At 43.1% G+C, this 20288-nt stretch overlaps 1 protein-coding gene across 3 annotated transcripts; it reads right to left on the reverse strand.

Moving 5' to 3' along the window:
• Positions 1 to 10: 10 nt before the first annotated feature.
• RABGEF1 (RAB guanine nucleotide exchange factor 1) lies at positions 11 to 19554 on the reverse strand. Of its 3 annotated transcripts, XM_056506411.1 has the most exons (10): positions 19435 to 19554; positions 11280 to 11465; positions 9642 to 9808; positions 8578 to 8697; positions 5898 to 6067; positions 4334 to 4415; positions 3847 to 3979; positions 3354 to 3445; positions 2792 to 3048; positions 11 to 1908 (listed from the first exon to the last, which is right to left on the reverse strand). In XM_056506411.1, exons 2-10 carry the CDS (start codon positions 11456 to 11458, stop codon positions 1510 to 1512), a joined length of 1599 nt encoding a protein of 532 aa, XP_056362386.1. In that variant the 5' UTR covers positions 11459 to 11465; positions 19435 to 19554; the 3' UTR covers positions 11 to 1509. The 3 variants fall into 3 exon arrangements, with proteins under 3 accessions (XP_056362386.1, XP_056362384.1, XP_056362383.1); XM_056506409.1 differs by lacking the exon at positions 8578 to 8697 and having other exon boundaries at positions 5898 to 6064; positions 19435 to 19553; XM_056506408.1 differs by lacking the exon at positions 8578 to 8697 and having other exon boundaries at positions 19435 to 19553.
• Between the last annotated feature and the right edge of the window lie 734 nt (positions 19555 to 20288).

Consider the following 20288-nt stretch of genomic DNA (forward strand, 5'->3'; position numbering starts at 1 on the left):
AATAACTTGATTATTTTTTTTTTTTTGTTGTGAGCATCCCAGCGCTGCAGCAGCTTCTCTGGAACACCAAGGGTGGTGCATAGTTCATAAAAAGGCTAAAAAACTGCCAGAAAAGGGACAAATCACAGTCGTGGTCTGGAGTTATTGCAGTGCAAATTTAATTAGGAGCAGTGCTTTAATGAAGTGGGGATGGATCAAGAGGTAGGTGCTTTCCTCCTCGATGGCAAGAATTAAACTTTGCTTAAAAGCAGCTCCAGCTGAGCTTCGTGTGTGAGATCTCAGGAGCACGAAGGAGTCAGGGCTGGGTGCAGCTGGAAGAGATTTCAAACGAGACAGAAAAAGTTGCAAAGTTCTGTTGTGAGAGGTTGCTTTTTGTGGGGTGAGCTCTTCTTCCACCCCAGTGTGAATTTCAGTGACACGAAGCTGATTTTAGCTCGCTGTTCAAGGTGCTGAAGGGGTCACTGAAGAGCAGAAGGTTGTTGGTTCATGGAAATAAAGTGCATTTTTCTGCTCCTGCTCCTTCAAAAAAGCAACCTCGAGTTAGAAGGAGTTAATTATTTCTCAGGATTGTCAAAAAAAGCAACCAAAATTTATCCCACTGCTGGAAGTGACCAGGAGAGACAATTTTGGAGCAGCTCTTCCATGGTCTCTTTCCTCACCCCCTTTTGTGTTCCACGTGATGCAGTTTTTAATACAAATATTTCTTTCTATTCCTGAAATATTTTCCATTTCTGACCCCATATTTCCTTCCAAAGCAGTAAAATCAGCACTTCTGTGCACCATTCAAGGCTACCAGGTGTTCTGACAGAGCATTTAAATGAAGAAATGGCATCTTTTAAATATTTTTTTTAAACAAAGCTGATTAAGATGATTTTTCAACTTTGCAAATGACTCCAACAACATCCCCTGTCATTCCTCACTTTTCCCCTCCAGGTTATCCAAACTCCAACAGTGTTTTTGCCTTTTTCCTGCAACATGATGGAACTGAAAGGTGCTAAAATGAATATATCAAGGTAATTTTCACTCACACACGAGCTCATGCACAGTTGGGGACATTAGATTTGAAATCTATTTACAATTTTACATATTTTACAATATATAGTTCATCTTTACAGCTACAGAATAAGTTCAGACTAACATTGGTACCTTTTTTTTTTCTGCTGGAACTTGGCTTCAAGTTAAACTGATTATTAAAAACAATTAAGTGCATGCTTAGAAGGAAGCTTTCAGGAGAGATGTCAATGGACTAGTGTTGTTTAAAAATTACACCAGTTTGTGTAGAAAATTGAAATTCAGTTCAAAAAACCCACAAAAGCCTAATAGAAATCTACTGGACTAAAATAAATACAATTCATTACACTTAACCAAAAAAAACCAAACCAAAACAAAAAACCCAAAGCAAAAACCTCCCCCCCCCAAAAGTACCTTTAAAAATGTACTGATTTAAGCTCTTTTTTTTTTTTTTTTTTAGCTTTAAATTTCCTTCCCTTCCCAATTAGCTGAGGATAATTATCCTGCATAAACCTGAGGCTGCAGTGGTGGGGGCAGCTTGTCATTCTCCACATTTTCAGAGTCAATGGCTGCTAAGGCTTGACTTTTTGGTTTGATCTCTAAGGGATATTTCTCCACAATATCTTCCACCTCCTTGGTGATGCCATCAGTCCAATCAATCAGGTCCTTCTCCAGCTTCTTGGCTTCACTGACAATTCTTTCCTGTCTCTCATTCAACTGAGAGAGGAGGTCTAAGCTTTTGCACATTTGCTTCACCCCCAGGCACACATCAGGGGAGAAACTGTCAGATTCCTGCTTTTTTGGGGAGGTCTGGCCAGTCATGAAACGATCAAAATCTTCCTGGCTCAGATTTAAAGACTGAGCATCCAGTTTTTCAATGAAGGCCACAGCACAGCACTGCAAACAAACCAGAGAGAGCATCACTGCAAGATCTGAGTCACCACAGACTGGACTGTACCCATTTTCTATTCCTTACCCTCCTCTGATTTTTCAATTTTTTTAATGCCCTAGATGAGCTTTTCCAGAAGTTCATTTCATCAGACACTTCATAAAACTCTTTCCTCTCCCCAGAAATTTGAAGAAATCAAAAACTGAGCTGCTGAGGTACATTCCAGACCTCAGGGTCTCTGTGTTTGGGAGGTGAGGGAACAGCAGGAACATGCCAAGGAGACATAATTAATATTTAATTATCTGATCAGCAGAGATCTGCTAAGCAGATTAATCAATTAATTAATTTCCTGAAGGAAGGAATGTCAAAGCCCAGCTCACTTGGTGGATGCTCTGCTCCTACTGAAATGAACTTTTAACATTCCAAGTGTTTCATTCAAGCCTGTAATTTCCCTCCAGGATTCTTTATGATAAAATGCAGAGCACACCAAGAAAAGCCTCTTGGAGAAGCTGTAAAAAACCTGTTCTAATTCTAATTCTACAGTTCCTTCAAGAAACTGTCCTGTGCTCAAAGAGGAGACTTTGCATCTGGAACATCTGCACAGCCCAAACTCAGGGTTTGAGGAACAGAAAGTCCTGATCTTGAAGGATAAAAATACATCCAAGTTTTAGCATCAATAAATAAAGGGTTTAAAGTTATAAAATAAGAAAGCAAAGCTCTGGTTTGGCCAGCAGAGAAGAAGAGAGAGGAGATAAAACTGGCAGTGCTCTAAGTAACCTCAACCACTGTTTAAAGATTAATTTTAATTTCTCTTTCCCTTTGCTGGCAGTTCCTACCTCCAGATAAAAGCCAAACCTTGGTGTCCAAGGCCAGCTCTCCTCCTGCACTCACCAGGTTGGTGAAATAATATCCATCCTCCCCAGTCATCAGCCTGCTGGGGTTGCAGAAACGAGTGATGTACTGGATGTTGGACTGCAGGCGTGGGGGGTTCCCCTTCAGCACGATGTAAATCAGGGTGGGCAGGAAATCATCAGCAGAGGCTGGCTCATTTTTGGTGATTTTGATGGCATTGAAGATGTGCTTGCTGCATTTGGTGATGCAGGCCAGTTTATCTCGAGGGACACGCTTGGAGTCCATCTCAATGATATCTGGGAGGGGAAAACCAGAAAAAAAATCCAAATTGTGTTAATCAGGCACTGAATAAGCAGGATTTGCTGGGTAATATTGATATTAAATAATTTCTGTCTGTAGGGAAGTGTTTTATGTAGATCAGCTAAACCTGAACACTTCAGTGGAGAAAATTCTCCCTGCTCCACAGGTGAAATTCCAAACCCACAAAGATTCCTGCATATTTAACAGCCTGGACCCTCCTTGTGATGACAGCAAAATTCATCTCAATAAGCAAGAGAAAGAAAATTTAAAGCTGAAAATAGAGAATTCACCACTCACAAACCTGTAATTGCCTTTACAACCATGTCAGAGACTTCTGGGATTTCCTCACTGACAGGAACACACAGCATCTGGGGAGTCACCCAGTGCAAAGCCCTGGGACAGGAAACAAAGGGTTAACTCTTCAGTGCCACTGACATCCAGGTGTTTGAAAGCAGCTGCTTCCTGAACCCAGGCACAAGGAATGCTTTGTGGGAATGAGGCATTATTTCAGCCATAAACCAGTTTATTCCACTGAAGTAATTTATTTTCAGAGAAAATATTTCCTTTTTTTTTTTTTTTTTTATTTTTGGCTGTAATTTAACAAAAGCAAATTTTCCCAGTGTAGTGGTTGCCATTTTCCCACCTATTGACTCTTTCTGTATTTTAAAGAAAAAGGTCTGAACCCTTAACAAGCCATTTTCTGTGCACAGCACAAGGTTTTCAACATGGTTGCTTCAGAGCTCATTTAGAGAATTAGGGATTACTCAATTATTTTTTTTCCTTTCAAGCCTTACCTGATCCTTTTTTGGACAGCAAGGTCTTTCTTCTCATCATCAGTTGTCTCAGGGCAAAAAACATATTTATACTGTCGAGTCATGATGTATTTCTCAACCTCATCCATTGCCTTCTCCACTTTTTCAGGGGGCACTGAAAGAGAAAATCCCACAAATGAAACATTCCAGGGCTCTTTGGAAGGTTTAATCCCAATATCATCAAATTAATATTACTCATTCAAGCCAACCTGAGTTCATAAATGGATATAATGGGAAGTAAAAATAAAATAAAATGGGTAGAACTCCACTGAGAGTTTAAAAGAAAGCTGTAAAAACAAATATTTAGACAGCAAAACTTCCTGGAGGGAACAATTCTAACTGTGGTACCAGACCCTGCTCCCAGCATTTCTGAGAGCTGGGAATGCTTTGCTTTAACTGCACATTCAGGAGGTTTTAGTTTTACATCCCTGCCTTTGGAACAGGAAGATGAAAAAAAAGAACTTGGTACCTTTCCAACGAGTCTGCAGCCTGTCTGCTACATTTTGGTAGAAGTCCTGGGCACACTCAGATTGTTCCTCAATGCTTAAATCCTGCAGGAGAACAAGGATTAAGTGTGAAGAGCTGGCAGCAACACCTCATGGGTTGTTTTGGTTTAAGGCAAGTGTCCAGCTGCTGTAACAGTCTGAGAATGCAGAGGTGTCATCAGAGGTGTTTATGGTGGCTCAATTTTATTTAAAAATAGGAGAAGCCAACACTGGCTCTTTAATGTGTGAAAAATTTGTATTTATTTACTGAATAAATGGATATTAGCACAGGTGCAATGGTTTTTTCCCCTGAGGAGAATTGACAAAATAACTCAGGCTAAGCAAAATGTTTGTCCCTATTTAACCTCTAAGTTTTAAAAGACAATTTATAGTCTAGAAAACCCCCAGGAACATCAATTATTTGAAGGGTATCTCTACAGCAGACATTTCTGATGTTAATGTGAAATATATTCACAATGGTATTTGTGAAACAACACTGGCTTTTGTTAACTGAGCTCCTGAAGAACATAAAGAGTTTGAAGGTTTAAAATGTAATTAATTAAGGCAATTTGCATCATTAAATGAAACCATACATTTTAAAAAGTGTGGGGAGAATTTGATTTCTGAATTCTCTAAGGCAAAAAACTGAACACTTTCCTGAACACAAGTCTCTTGCTGAGACTGGATTTTAGGCCTGGTTTATGTGTAGTAAAAAAATCCCCTGTTTTGAGAAGGCTGAAGTAGGAAATGAGAACACCTCCAGTGCCTGAAGCCAAAAATAAACCCACATTGTTCTCAGAATGAACAGATATAAAAGAGAAATCAAAGTTCAAGAAGATTTCAAAGCAGAGGGAATGTAATATTCCACAAGAACTTGTGAGAAGATAATTTGTGGAACTAAATAGGAAAGGGAGAAGAAGGGGGGGGAAAAAAGTTGTGCTGAATTCTGACTCATTCCAACCATAGGTGGCACCACAGACTCATTAATATTTTAAGAACATTGATTTTTTTTTAAATGGAATATGGAAGAAGTAACACTTATTTCATATTAAAAAAAACCCCAGCACAGACAAATTCCCCTTCCTCAAAAAAAGGAGAGGGTGCTGAATTATCTTTAGAAGTTTTTAGGCTTAAGTGGAAGTGTCCAAGGCCAGGCTGGGTGGGGTTTGGAGCAATCTGGGACTGTGCCCATGGAACCAGATCATCTTTAATTCCTTTCCAACCCAAACCACTCTGTGATATCTAAAAACTCACCAGGTGATATCTTATATAATTTCCACAAATCCTATAAATGTAGAATATTGCTGAACAGACTCATTTCTGTGGGATTTACTCAGGACTGATTTGTCTGGGATGCTCTGGGCTTAGTAGGATCCTTTGGTCCCACACTATTAAAAAAAGGCACCCAGATCTTAATTTGATTAATCCAATCATCTGAAGGCTCCTGCCACACTCCAGAAAATCCAAACTGCTGAAAGAAGAGCAGCATTTCCTCCCTCTCTCCCCAATTCCCCAATTTAACTGAGACAAGAGGAAATCACAGCTCACCCTTTTATGACTCATGGTGTCCAAAAAGAGTTTGCATTGCTTGTAGATATCCTGGCCAGGCTTCTGGTAAGTCCTGATGAATTCTATGAACTCCTTGGACACTCTGTCTGTCTCAATGCTGGCCTGCCTGTGGATGGCAGGGCTGGGAGCTTTGGCCTCTTGGATCTCTGCTGGCAAAATTCAGATCACTTTTTTTACACTGATGGATCATTTCATAAAGATTTTAGCATTTTGAATAGCTGTTTGGTTTTTTTTTTTTTCAGCTGTGCAGACAATTGGTCATTTATTTCTCAAGCTTTGCCAGGGAAATGCTGGATATTATTCAACACAGCAATAATCCTTAAACAAAAGTCCAGGAAAAGTGAATATCCCACTGCAGTGGAACATTTAGAGCCACACCCCCTTTCACACTAATGGCCTTTTTATAAGAGAAGTAACTGCAACATAGGGTTGCTTTTGGGTTTTACACTCACTTCAAGGTCAGACATCTCCATTTAAGGTTTCCAGCTGGGATTCTGCAGATTCCTAAAGACAATGGGGTGGTTTTCCCACTCTCCCTGATCCCCACAAGTGGCTCCCAAGCAGCTCAGGGCAGTTCTGCTCAAGGAACACACTGCAAGGTGACAGAGCTGCATCCATGGAGGTTTTTCCCACAAAAACATCTGATTTTCCAAATTCCAAGTTCATTGTGCTGCTCCAATACCTTCACCCACCTTTCAGCTTGCCAGCCAACGCTGTTGGGAATGGAGGGATTGAATAGAGGTGGTGGAAATGAACGTGGTGAGAGGCAAGCAGCAGAGAGACAGAAAACATGAAAATATTTGTGGTCAGCATGAGACAAACACAGCTTTCAACCTGAAAACACTTCACATGCACAGAAATCCTGCTTTCAACAAGCATGCAGAGCTCCAAAGGAGAAAGAAAGAAATGGGATTTGAGGGAGCTTAGTGGGTTTTTTTTGCTTGTTATTTGTTTTTGAAGGGATCAAGCACTACAGAAAACCCAAAGTTGTGTCACTCAGTGAGTACCAAACTCTGCTCCTCTGACCAAAGCTCCACACTGCAGCACAGGAAAAACTGGGTCAGGCACCATCAGAGCACCTCTGGAATTTCAGTGCCCAGAACACAAAAGGTTTTGCAAATATTTAAATTCCAACTGCAGCAATTGAGATAGAGAGTGCAACAACTCCTTTCTAGTTACTCAGGGACACTTTTCCAGAGGGGATTTCCTTCCATTGCTTTTACACCTAAGATTCTCTGCATGAATCCCAAATCCCACACAGGATTCCAGCTGAAGGGAGGCCATTAATTAAATTTGTCACATTTAACATTAGAGGAGCAGGAAGCTTACTTGGAAATAATTAACAGAGAAAAGGGCAGAGTTATCAGATATTTCTTCTGTGATTAATTAATGATCTCATTTCACAGTATAGCTGAAGGTTTATTTACTTATTCCAACAATGAGTTCACTCTTTTATAAAAATAATGAGCCTCATTTTACTGTTTGACTTGAAAGACTGAGAATATTTTTTCAGTCACAAATTCAAACTAGATTGTTGTTCAGTTACTAAAGAGATGTAGTCAACTGAGGCAGATTAATATTAAGTATTAAAAAATGAATGTTTATTAGAATGAACTGTCTTTTAATGAGTTACACCATGAACTACTTGTAGTTGCAACTCATTAATCTCTGAGCTGAAACCCTGGTTTAAGGAAAATTAATCTGCACTGATTACCAAAGGCTGCAGGAGCAAATGAACTTCCAGCAATAAATATCCTCAAGTTTGCCCTGTGCTCTCAGAGAATTCAGTCTAACTAAAAAGAAGCTGATTGCAGCCAAGAAATTCCAACAAGTTCAAGGCAGCCCAGCAGAGGAAAATGGCAAAATGCCAGGAGTGAGCATGGGAAGAGTTAAGGAAGGATCAACTTCACAAAGAATGAATGAATATTGAAATCTTTCTACAGGAAAGCCACTTGTCACAGCAGAACAGGAGCACTCCAGGGATTCACTATGGTTGTGCCATGGCCAAGGAGCCCAGTCCAAGCATGGATGTGACACAGGGATTGTCACCAGCTGTTACACACAGCCCTTCTGCACCTTCTGTCATTTAACAAACATCTGCACATCTCTTCAGCCAGAGCAGGTCAGGATTGCAAACAAATCATGGAGGATGGGCTGTCAAAGCTGTTTGCTTCAAGGGGTTTGGTGTCCTTTTGGTTTAAATGAAACCAGTGTCTCTTCTTCTTGTTTTGTATAATAAACATCTGGAGATGCTTTGAGAATGCCAAAGTTCTTGGAGAGCCAACTTCAGTAGTTTCAACTCAATAATCAGATTTGTAACAGCAACCTGGAATTCTTTTTCTTTTTTTTTAAATTAAAAATACAAAGCAGCACAAGATCCAGCTAATTCTTAGAAAATCCTTATTTTTTTGATCCTAATCCTAAGGTGGAAGTTCAAAAAAGCTTCAACTTTACTCCTATGACTCCCTACTAAAAAGCAAAGGATTGGTTTAGAGATTCAACATCACCTCAGGATGCTGGACTTGCTTTTTTTGCCATCTTCATGTTGAAGAGCACAAGTTACAACTGGCACAACCCTAGTTTGTGTTTAGCAAAGCCCAACTAAGAGCCAAGCTTACCAAAACCAGGCAGACAGCTTGTCCAGGCTGTGCTGCATTACCTTCAGAAGGGGAAGCCAGTTCCCAGGAGGGAGTAAAAATCTCCTTCAAATCCCTGAGAATGTTATCAGCATTTCTCTCCCTCCCAAGCTGTCCTTGCTTAGGGGTTTTCTCTTGAGCTGCTGAAATAAAAAGGCCAAAGCAAGCAGGGCACCAAGAGCAGGAGCATGGCAGGATGGGTGGTGAAGGGATAAGAAAAGAAAAGATGGGAAGTGAGAATAATGAACATTAAAAAAAAAAAGTTTAACACAGGTGAATGAATGCCTCATGTAGCCAGCTGCTGCCATGCACCAGGACAACTCTAATCAGAAAATGCTGAATTTCAAATTAAGGAAATGCATCTTCTCTAAGGTTAAGACAGATTAATGCTGCTTTTCCTTCTGGAATTCCTCCTTCACAGCCCAGCAATTCCCAGTTCTGGCCTGTGAGAGCAATTGCTATGCAAAGCCAGCAGTGCCATTCATCATTCCTGCTTGTAACACATTCTGTAGAACAAACACCCAACCCAGCCAGCCACCAGCTTGATATTCCCAGCCCACACAAACACTGCAGCCTCACATTTCTGTGCAGCTCAAGGCTCCCTGCTCACACATCCCATTTTTCCTGTCAAAGTGAGGCACTCTGGCAGCACCAGCTGATATTTCCTCTCAGGGTTTCTGAGACTGACAGCCAGCACCTTCTCTGCTGCTCTCTCCAGGAGGAATTCCCCTTCCAGCCCTAAATCCTGCTGTGACATCAGGGCTGACTCAGGAATTTCACAGGAATAAGTGCCAGAGGAACAAGGAACTGCCCCTCAGCAGTGCAGTGCCACCACCAGGAACACATTTATGCTGTTCAGTGGAAGAACTGCTGTGTAATCACATAAACACAGGTTTAGTAGCACTGCTCCATTTCACAGATTGTTTGGCATCACTCACATTTTTCTGTGTTTTCAGTCACAATCACTCTCCAGAAGCATCACTACTCCAACTTTTGAAAGTCAAAGCCCAGAGCATTAATCTGCCTTTTAGAACAACACATCTGCCAGAATTTTTCTAATTTTAAGAAGCATGAAAAGCAGGGTTACCCTTCTTAGCTCCTGTTCTGGAGGAAGCAGTGAAAAACTTCTTCACAGTAGTGACCTTTCTTGTTTTCTCATTGGTTTTCTTCTCCTCAAACTTTGAAAAGGTCAGGGACTGTGCTCCTTGGGTGCTCTGGCTGCTGGCATAGGCTTCTTCCTCCTCACGCTGGAGCCTGGAATTACAAAGATACAGGTTTGATTTAAGGGCTGATTTCCTGTACAATCCTGGAATTACAAAGATACAGGTTTGATTTAAGGGCTGATTTCCTGTACAATCACTGGAATTAGAAAAATACAGGTTTGATTTCCTGTGCAATCATTAATTACTCATGTGACATGTTAATTCTTCCCTCTGCCTATCTGCCTTCCCTACAGGACACCCACCTTTTCCATGCTGCAGTGGTAAAAGTCACCTTCTCCTCATGCCACACTGAATTCTCTAAAGGCACAGGGGAGATTCACTTCCTTCCCCCTGCCTCATACTGAGTTCCCAACCTTACCTCAGGCTGTACTTTCCCATCTCACAAAAGCAAAATAGCCTGTCCCAATCTCAGGAATAGATCATTGTTGTCATAATCTGCTTAGGTAATAAATATCTTCTTGAATGGATCAGGCAAAGTTTGAAAGAACAAGTTTTTCATCTAAAGTACAGGAGGGCAAACTCACCAATCCTGAAACCTTTTTTCCTCCTATGCAGGAAGATTCAAACAGGTCACATTTTATCACCCTCCAAGATGCTGGGAGGGTGAGTAATTGTCTTTAAACATCCCCCCAGCTCAGGATGGACCATAAATAGTCTGGGATCTGCAATCTCTCAAGGCAGGAATTGTATTTTATCAATGCAGAAAAGCCTGTCTGTTCACTGCAACAATCACAGCTTATCTGTGCCTTTAGCATCTCCCAGCTACTCATTAAGGAATTCCTTAAATACCCCACTTTGTTTTAGAGATGATCCAAGACTGGCAGCATAACTATCTGCCCTAATAATAAAGATTTTATTAACTGTTTAAGATATTTCTGGCAGAGGAAAACAATGACATGACCTCTGTGCTGCTACCTCTGAAAACACATCTTCCATTTTCAGGGTCAAGCATTTATCACACAAGGAAAACTAGATTGGATTGCAGAAAATAAGTGATTAGATAATTACCTAAATTAGGAAAGCAAAAGCTTTGATGTTCTTGGGCTTAAGCCCAAGTTTAAAAGTATGCAGTTTAAAACAATGACCACAGACAAGACTAAAACTAGTTTTTAATCTGCAGCTGGAATGTAAAACCATGGTGCTGCCTATACCCAAGAAAATAATTGCCATCTCCAGAGGGTATTTTAATCAAAATTTTCCATTTAACCCTTCTAACTGTTAGACAGAAACACAGATTTGCATCTGCAAATTAGGTCAAAGTATTCACTGGGAGGTTGGGCTCTGTTTACATTTGTTCCTTCCCACATTTTCTTTTCAAACCTCTTACACTAGAATGCCATAAATATCCATCTTTGCATCAAAAGGAAGGTTTGAATTCCTGCTGGGAAGGTCAAATGGGGGAATTTGTGATGAACCTGAGCCAGAGCAAACAGCTGACAGGAACCAGGAGGCAGGAACAGAATTTGAGGAGTCACCCTGAAGGAAGAAAGAAGGTTCTTTACCGCTCTGCCAGCTCCCAATCCTCCTGAATCTGCTTCTGCCTGGCCTTGTGGTACTCCTCCCTCCAGCACTTGGAGCAGAAGCCCTGCCAGGCAGGATTGCCATAGTAACCACAGCCCTTCTTGCACAGCAGCTCCGACTGATCCACGTGGATCCCCCTGCGCTCCGACTTCAGGTTCATTTTCCTCCTGGTGGAAGAGGAGAAGGGTTAAATACACCAAGGTGGCAGCAGCCTGCTAGGAATCATTGCTGAGGGTTTGCCTTTGGAAAGGAGTCACCTGCTTGAATTATTTAACAGCTCCATAGCAACCAAATGAATGCCACGGGAGGAAGGGCACAGTTACATAACCAGGAGCCCCAAAGGCAGGGGCAGCAGGAGCACATCTCTGCAGGGCTGTGACTCTCACAGCTCCAAAAAGAGTCCCAGGGCAGCAGCGACAGTCCCACACCAGGGGACACATTGCCAAGGCACATCTCTGCAGGCTGTGACACTCACACAGCTCCAGGGAGTGTCCAGGGCAGCAGTGACAGTCCCACACCAGGGGACACATTGCCAAGGCACATCTCTGCAGGCTGTGACACTCACACAGCTCCAGGGAGTGTCCAGGGCAGCAGTGACAGTCCCATACCAGGGAACAAAGGCTCGAGGCACATCTTTGCAGTGACAGTCCCACAATCAGGGGACAAAGGCTCAAGGCACATCTCTGCAGGGCTGTGACTCTCACACAGCTCCAGGGAGTGTCCCAGAGAACCAGTGACAGTCCCACACCAGGGGACAAAGGCCCAAGGCTCTGCTCTCACCTTGTTCTGGCAGTCAGAGGCACAAAGCAATGGGGGGAAAACAAGAACTGAAGTTCCAAAAACCAACTGAGGGAGCACAAAGAATATCCTGTGCTCTGAGACAGAACACAGAACCACTCTGGTGAGGCTTCAGGGATCTCTGGCCTCCAAAAGTCTCTTCAGAACCCACTGAGGAATCCCAGCTGGGCACATCCCCATTTCCTGCAGGTTCTGCCAGAGTTAAACTGCCTGCACACAGCACAGCTCTGGGGTTTATATTTAGTGCCTGCAACAAAAAGATTCTCCTGCCCACACCAGCACTGCCAAGGCTGTCTTGGAGCCTCCCTTCCTTCCCTGGCAGGAACCATCCCACATCCCAGCTCCCTGCTTCCCTTGGGAAATGCTGGAGCCACTTCAGAACAGCAGCACAGGATCACGTGCACCAGCAAGGTTAAGGTGTGCATATTCAAATATTGACATTTGGATTGTAATATTAACAAACACAGCAGAGACAGCACAGCAAGGTTCTGCCCAGTCAATCCAGCCCCTTTTCCTTCCTGCCATTCCAGAGGTTATGGAAAGTGAGAGCAAAAGGGATTTTCTCAAACTGAAGAACAGCACTAACTGAGCCAGAGTTATCTTCTTTTCCCTGAAATTCCACCCCAAACTCTGCTATGGATCATCCAGCAAAAGATGGAATATGCACAAATGTCACTGAGAGTTTTCTGCTACAGGAAGTTCCAGCTCTTCTATTCCAAGCTCATTTATCCATTTTAAAAGACTGATAATGTTTAACATTTCCCATTAATCTAATCCAGTTATTTTAAGCAAAGTAACAGGAAACACACAACTTTCTCTGAGGGGGGAACAAATTCAATATTCCATCTTATCTACGTAAGTATTAAGATTTCTTCCACTTTTCTATTTTTGAAAGAAATAATGAGTTTCTAAAAATAAGCTAAAAATAGTTTCATTGTAGAGACATGCATATTAAGGAAATCAATTTCTTAATGACATAATTTATATCTATGTGTTCTCATTTTTATAGATGGGAGAGCAGCTGAATACTTTTTTTTCTTTCCCACTGAAAAGTCTGACAGACAATACTGTGCTGCAGAGCAAAAAAAAACCAACAAAAAAAGATATTTTAAATATTTAAGAGCTTTACTTCATTCCCATATACAGAAATAACTGAGAAAGATAAATATGTTGCTTTCAGAAAAAATTTTTGGTTTCATTTCCTGACTTCTCAAGGAAGGTCTGTGTGGGAGCTCTGGCTGCCAACACCTCCAGGCTCAGAAATTAAACTTTCAGTGTGTGTCAGCTGCACAGCCTGGGCAGGAATTGCATTTTGGCAGGATTTGCACACTCAGGCCATCCCCAGAGCATCACTCATGTCCTTGAGCAACAATTCTGAAAAAAAAGGGGAAGCAAAAGCCTGAAACTCTTCACTGATTCAGTTTCAAGACCACTTCCCAAAAGCAGAAGCTGCAGCAGCATTTTGGTCAGAGACCTCTACTGCAGATGCCTGAATTAGAAATAAATGTTCTAAATATGCATGAAATGTTTCATTGCCATTAATGTGAAGCTGATCAGTCAATGTTTTCACTGTGAACCACAGAGACACAATAAATAAAAACATTCTCATGTCACAAATTGCCAGAAATTTCACAGGGACCTCTGCCACCCACCAGAACAGAGTTACAACTCTGGAACTGCAATAACTCCAAGAATTCAGGTGTCTGCTCTTACTCAAAAGCACCATATTCCAGAGTCTAATTTGAAAATTAAAGAGCAGAATGAAATACCTGCCTCTGCTTTTCTCCCAGCCCAACACCTGAAACCACAGTGTGGTTTCTCTGCCACTTGGGCACTTTCAGCCCTCCAGAGAGGCACAAAAATCATCTTTGTGCCCACAGAGCTGCAAAGTCAGGAGCCCTCCCTCCCCTCCCTGGGAGTGTTCCAGTGCCACCAGCCCAGGTGTGGGGACACAGGAGTCACCCTGACCCTCAGCAAGGAGTCACATGCTGCACACTGAGCTGGGACTTGCACAACAAAAAAAAAAAAAATTCCCATCTGATTTCTGCAGGTCAGCATTAATATTTTAATGAAAAAAACAACCTGGGTGTTGATAAAATGAATGTAAAAAAAAACCCTCTCAAATTAATTTTTAGTAAGTAAATCACTGCTTACATTATAATCTTACATAATCAAAATGTTTTGTTGGAACTGTTGAGTATCCAAAATGGTTTTTCCTCCTTTCTCTGTTCCCTTCTCTCCCTTGTACTCCAGCTAAAGGTGATTATTCCTTATCCAACAATCCCCTCCTCAGTGTTTGCACAGCCACACCACACATTTTGTATGGTCAGATCTCTTATTTTCACTCCTGCCCTGAATAATGGCCTGTTCAAAGCTCAGTTCTAACACAATTCAAAGGAAAAAAACAGAACTGTTGTTTTTCTGGAGCTGGAGAGCAGGCAACTCCAAACACCTTTACACCACCTACCCACTGAGAAATCAGAAAAACACAAGGAAGGCAACAAACTTAAACTAATTAGCAGAACTCCTTTGAAGAGTTTAGAAAAAAGAATGGGTTCTAAGACTTAGTTATTGATTTATAAAATGCCTTTACTTATTAATACTTATTTGCAAATAAAACTTCTGGTCTCCTGCTCCCCACTGAAATGGGAAAATAGAAATCAGCCAGCTATGATTTCCTAAATTTTCCTCTTTTCTATGATTTTTAAAGAGCACCTCACAGCCCATGGGTGGCTCCTGAGGGATTTATTTGGGATAATCACAGCCTGGAAAGGTTGTGCTTTGCAAAATGCTCCCTGTCTTACTGCCACAAGAATTCCCAGTTTGAGCCTCCATGTCCAGCTTTATTTTCCCAAATTCTACTGAAATTAAAAGGAAACAAAGGCTATGATTCATATTAAATCAGATCTATCTGCAGGGCTGCACATCAAAGGTCTCTAATGACAGATCAGACCTGCCCCAGCTTTTCTAGAGCATCTCACAGTGGTTTTGTTATGATGGAAAAAAACACCAAATCACTGTGGTTTAATTCAAAATCAGCTTTCTATTGGCTTTAATGCAATTTACTCTGAAGCTCTCAAATGCATCTTCCTATCAACTTATTTTTCTTGCTGTACCCACGCTTGCAGAATTTTTTTTTTCTTTTTATTCACTCTTTTAGAGCAAACACCTTTTAAGAAGGGCAGCACCAACTCAGACTTCTCATCCTTGCTCACACCCCTCAATTTTTTCCTGTTGAGTTTTTCATCCAAGAACCCCCCAATAAATCACAGCTCTCCCTTCAGAACATGGGGACTCACAGGATATTTTTCAGGAAGGACAAAGCAGCTGCCTGCCCTCTGTAAAGCTGAAACTGAGAACATGTGCAAACACTGCAGGAACCCAAACCAGTAAAACAAACTTTCCTTTCCCTGTCATACACTTTGAACGAACACAGAGAGAGTTCAGACACAGGAAACACCAATTTGTTTCCAAGCCCATAAATCCCAATATTTCTGCCAGAATTTCACAAAGGGAACTCAAGGAGCAGCAATCATTCCTCCAGGACTTTGAACCTTTTGCAGCACAGTAACAGCAAAATACTAAATTTAAATTTTCACACAGAAATAACCAGAAAAATTAATATTAAACCTATTAAATCAGCTATAAGTCACAGCAAAGAGCAGATGCATCCTCACTTTTTATGTGGTAGGAAAAAAAGGGGCTCCTCCAACCCAAATTGGATCCATCACCCAGTGCTGATTTAATGCAGACATGAAACACCAAACTTATGTAACAGCTTCTTTTCAGCAAGAAACAGGAGAAATTCTCACAGCACAAAGGCTGCACACACAGCTTTGGCTTGGGGAAAGCACTGGGTGAAAGATGCTTTAGGAGCAGCAAGGATTTACCATGGGCTCCAACACCCCCAGCTTGTTTTTCTGGTTCTTTTCCACCCCCCTGCCTGGCAAAATTATCTGTACCTTTATTATGAGTGCACATTGTGAGGAGGGATCAGCTGGGTCATAAACTATTTATGAGTCCTGGATTGCTGAGGTCACCTTTGAGAGCTGCCTGGAAAAGCTCACATTCAAAGCTGAACAGAAAGGGTTTTGCTTAATCAATCAATAAACACCTTCAGTGAGAGTTAATTGCAATCAATTTATAATTATTACAAGCTGGGAAGAACAGTTTTTGAGTAACTCCACAAGCTAAAAATTAAAAGAGCTTTAATTCTATAACTGAAGTTCTATAAATGAGATTCAGTATTGGTAACAACTTAATTAAAGTAAAACACAGGCTGGGAACAGGCAGGTTTGGTTTGTAGGTATGTTTTGATTTCTTTTTGTTGTTGTTGGTTTGGTTTTTTTTTTTCTTCCCTCCCTCCAATTAAATTTTCTCAAAAAAAAAAAAAAAAAAAAAAAATTGGCAAACATTAGCAACAGCCTACAGCAGTCTTTCACTGGGCTGAAGCAAATGTGATTGAGCTCTTCAAAAGTCACTCCAGCACTTAATGAACTACTTGAATTCCAATTCAAAAATATCTAAGTGCCCCAAAGTTCACCATGAACTCACTGCAACTCTCTGGTCATTAGTGGCCATTGCCAGAAAGCAGAAAAAACATAAAAAGAAAACCAGGGAAGCCTCCAAACACACAATTCTTACATGAACTGCTGTTGGTTCACATTTTACCTGAATGTTCCATCATAACTCAGAACAAGACAGCAGCCAACAACTTTAATCACTAAAAACAGATTTATAAGGTAGGTTAGAAAATGCACCAAAACTGAGCTGTGGAAGGATGGAGTCAAGGTTTATTTTGTATTTTCCCAAAGGAAAAGTGCCCTTAAAATGTATTTATTCCAAAGAACCAGTGATGCAAACTCCCCAAACTCTGAGGAGCAGCAGCCTACGTGTTGGAAGAGTCGTGATTCAGGTGCAACCCCAAATACTCAGCCGTGTAATTAACCATGAGCTAATTTCCTCCCCAGGAAAGGGTGGGGCAAGATGAGCTCAGGCTCCAGAACAGAAAACACAAAAGCCATTAGACAAGTGGTGAATTGGGCAAGAAACCCGGCTGTTATCTCTGCAGCGCTCACACTTTTCATGTGCATCTTCCTCACAATGACAGGATTTCACTTCAGGATAAACAGTGCAGGCTGCTCAAAAATAGTCCCAAGGAAAGAAACAGTCACTGCAAGCACCTCAAACAAACCGCAGAGCTGGGTCCTGGTGTTCAGAGGGGAAATTGCAGCCACTGCTTCAAACCTCCAAACTCCTGATGGCCACAAGGCTCCAGCTCTCCATTCCCTCAGCCTGGAGTTGTTTTTCCCTTCAAATGTCAGCCCAGGCCCGGGGGTACAGGCTTGGTTTGCCATTTGAAATGGCCAGGCTGTGTCTCACCATCTCCATGTGACCCGCAGCAGTGCTTCAAACGAAATCACAGGAAACTTCTGAAAACTCTTTGTGCTGCCTGATTGGGAATTCAGGTCAGAATAAAGAAAAGAGCAGCTTAAACTGCTAAAAATCTCCTCAGAATCAGCAGCAACAGGCTCCTACACACTATTTCCTGCCAACCACATTCACCTGGACACAGATGGAAATTAAGTTGCCTAAAACCTCAGAGAAAAACTTCAAAACGTTTTATACACTTTGTACCTGACTTGTTACAACTGGCATTTTAACAGGACTTCACAAGCAAGACTTCTAGGTCTAGTTTTAGATCACAAGTAGTTAATCATCAGGGAAAAAAAAAAAAGTCTCAAGCATAATTGGGGATTACACAACAAGGAAAGAAGGAGCTGAGAAAGCTAGAACAGCCTTAAATAACACCACAAAATAAAATTAAATACCAGAATCATGGACTATCTTCAAGCTTACAATCAGTTTGTTGTGTAAACAGTCTTAGGAATAGTTATAGTTGGTTTTCTGTCCTATTCTCCTGTTCTATTGTGTGTTGTTTTGGGTTTTCTTCTTGGTCAGCAAAACATTCCACTGAGCTACAATTCACTTCCTAATCCTCCCTGCTGCAAAAAACACTTGTGTAACCGTGTCCAGAAGGCCAGCACATCCAATTCCTGAGCAAGGCACTGTTCCTGGAAAACACCTCATCCTTCTACACTGGTCTGGTCATTGGTCCCAAAAAAAGTGTTGGGTAACTGGAAAACCAAAATCAGGTCAGGTCAGTTCAGTTCCCAAAGTCCTGGTGTGAAGAATTTCACCCTTCAAAAGTAGTTTTGAATAAGCCCAAATAACAAAAGTATGGCAGGTCATTTACATCACGTGGATTTAAATCACAACCTCCACAATGCCACTTTTTTTCCCCAAACCGTTTAGTGCTGCTAATTCCCAGGGGAAAAAAAAAAAAAAAAAAAAGACAAACAAAAAATCCTTTTAATTTTGCCTGTAAAACCTTCTCAGTGAACCCACCCCTTGCCACAGAGCAGCAGGATTTCAGCCAGCACCGAGCCACCCCCTCAGAGAATTTCTTTGGTAATTCGAGCACATCATTCATCTCTCAGCATCTCACACCCTCTGTGAGCCACTCCCTGCTGCAAGGGAACAGCCCGAACTCCCCAGCGCTACAAGCAGCGAAGAACACCCACAAAAGCATCCAAAACGCACTGCTCAGCATCTTAAACACGCTCTGAACTTCACTTTAAAGGACTTTGATCCTCAGCTGTGCACTGAGAAGCCGGGCAGGGATAACACTTACAGGAAAAAAAGCCAAAAACTCATTGATCAGCAAGGAACTCATCAGGAAAACAGGTTGGGGATGATTGGTAAAGCTGTCAGTGACACCTGCACTCTATTAACCCCACGGAATTAACTAAAATATATAGATAATAAAGATTAGCTTTAGGAGCTGCACATGGAGGAGGGTGAACACTCACAAAAGCATTCCAAACACACCGCTAATATCTTAAAAATTCTCCAAACTTCCCCCGGCTTGAGCTTAAAGGACTTGAATCCTCAGCCGGGCAGCGGCGATACTTACAAAAAAAAAGCCAAAAACTCCTTGACCCACAGGGAACTCATGAGGAAAACAGGCTGAGGGGACATAGTGGCAAAGCTGTCAGTGCCACCGGCACAGACCCATCGGATGGAAACACGCATATACATGGAATAAAAATTGGTTGTGGGAGCCGCACACGGAGGAGGAAGGCGGCTTGCCAAGTTCCCGGTGTTTATCCCGGTGTTTATCCCGCTCAGGGACCCCTCGCCCAGGCCCACGGCGGCAGCGGGGCCGGTCTGAAGCCCCTCAGGGGGCGGACACCGACCCCCGACCCTCAGGATGAGCTATAACCGGGGGGACCCGGCCGTCCCCGCTGTCCCCGGCCCCTCAGCCCCAGCTCTCACCGGTGTCCCGGCGGCGGGGCCGGCCCGCCCGCTGCTGCTGCTGCCGCCGCGGCCCCTCGCAGCCCCTCACGGCCCCGGCGCTGCCCGCGCCCTCCCTCCGTCCCTCCCTCGGCTCCGGCGGAAGGGCGGGCGGCACCTCCGGGGCGGGACCGAGCCCGGAAGGAAGCGGGGCCCGGCGGGGCTGGGCGGAGCGGCGGCGGCAGCGCCGGGCGGTACGGGGGCCGGTGGGACCGAGGGGAACCGGGAGGTGTGAGGGGTCGGTGGGACTGAGGGGGAACCGGGCGCTGAGGGAGCCCCGGGCGGTGTGAGGGAGCCCCGGGCGGTGTGAGGGCCGGTGGGACCGAGGGAGCCCCGGACACTGTGAGGGAGCCCTGGGCGGTGTGAGGGCCGGTGGGACCGTGGGAGCCCCGGACACTGTGAGGGAGCCCCGGGCGGTGTGAGGGCCGGTGGGACCGAGGGAGCCCCGGGCGCTGTCAGGCCCAGCGGGGCCGGCACACGGCCGTGCTGAGCTATGAACACATCCACAGCCCCTCTCCTCAGTTGTTACCTACCCCTCCCAGCGGAGCGAATTCCCGCCCTGCAGCCTCCCTTCCTTCTCCCTTCCCTCCCCAGGCCCCTCACGGGCTGCAAGGCCCGGCCCCGGGCCCACACAAGCACCCCAGAGCTGCTTTTGGGATATATAAAAATACCCGCTGCTGTTTCAAACTCCTCTTTCCGTGCTCAGTTACACAGTGTTGTGTGCTGATTTCCATCTTTTTTTTAACCACTCTTTATTCCTTTTTTCTCAGCACTGTGCGACAGGGAGCACTTCAGCAGGACAGATGGACAGCAAGGGAGTGAGTTCAGAACAAGGG

The sequence above is a fragment of the Oenanthe melanoleuca genome, chromosome 19 (assembly GCF_029582105.1).
Source record: "Oenanthe melanoleuca isolate GR-GAL-2019-014 chromosome 19, OMel1.0, whole genome shotgun sequence".
NCBI classification, from domain to species: domain Eukaryota; kingdom Metazoa; phylum Chordata; class Aves; order Passeriformes; family Muscicapidae; genus Oenanthe; species Oenanthe melanoleuca.

What these genes read in the sequence shown, in the direction of transcription:
- RABGEF1 (XM_056506411.1), bottom strand. Translation starts at nt 11,458, where the DNA reads ATGAACCTGAAGTCGGAGCGCAGGGGGATCCACGTGGATCAGTCGGAG. An exon ending in GATTGGGAGCTGGCAGAGCG is followed by an intron (nt 9,809 to 11,279) that starts GTAAAGAACCTT and finishes TTGTAATTCCAG; the next exon opens with GCTCCAGCGTGAGGAGGAAG. An exon ending in ACACCATGAGTCATAAAAGG is followed by an intron (nt 4,416 to 5,897) that starts GTGAGCTGTGAT and finishes GTTCTCCTGCAG; the next exon opens with GATTTAAGCATTGAGGAACA.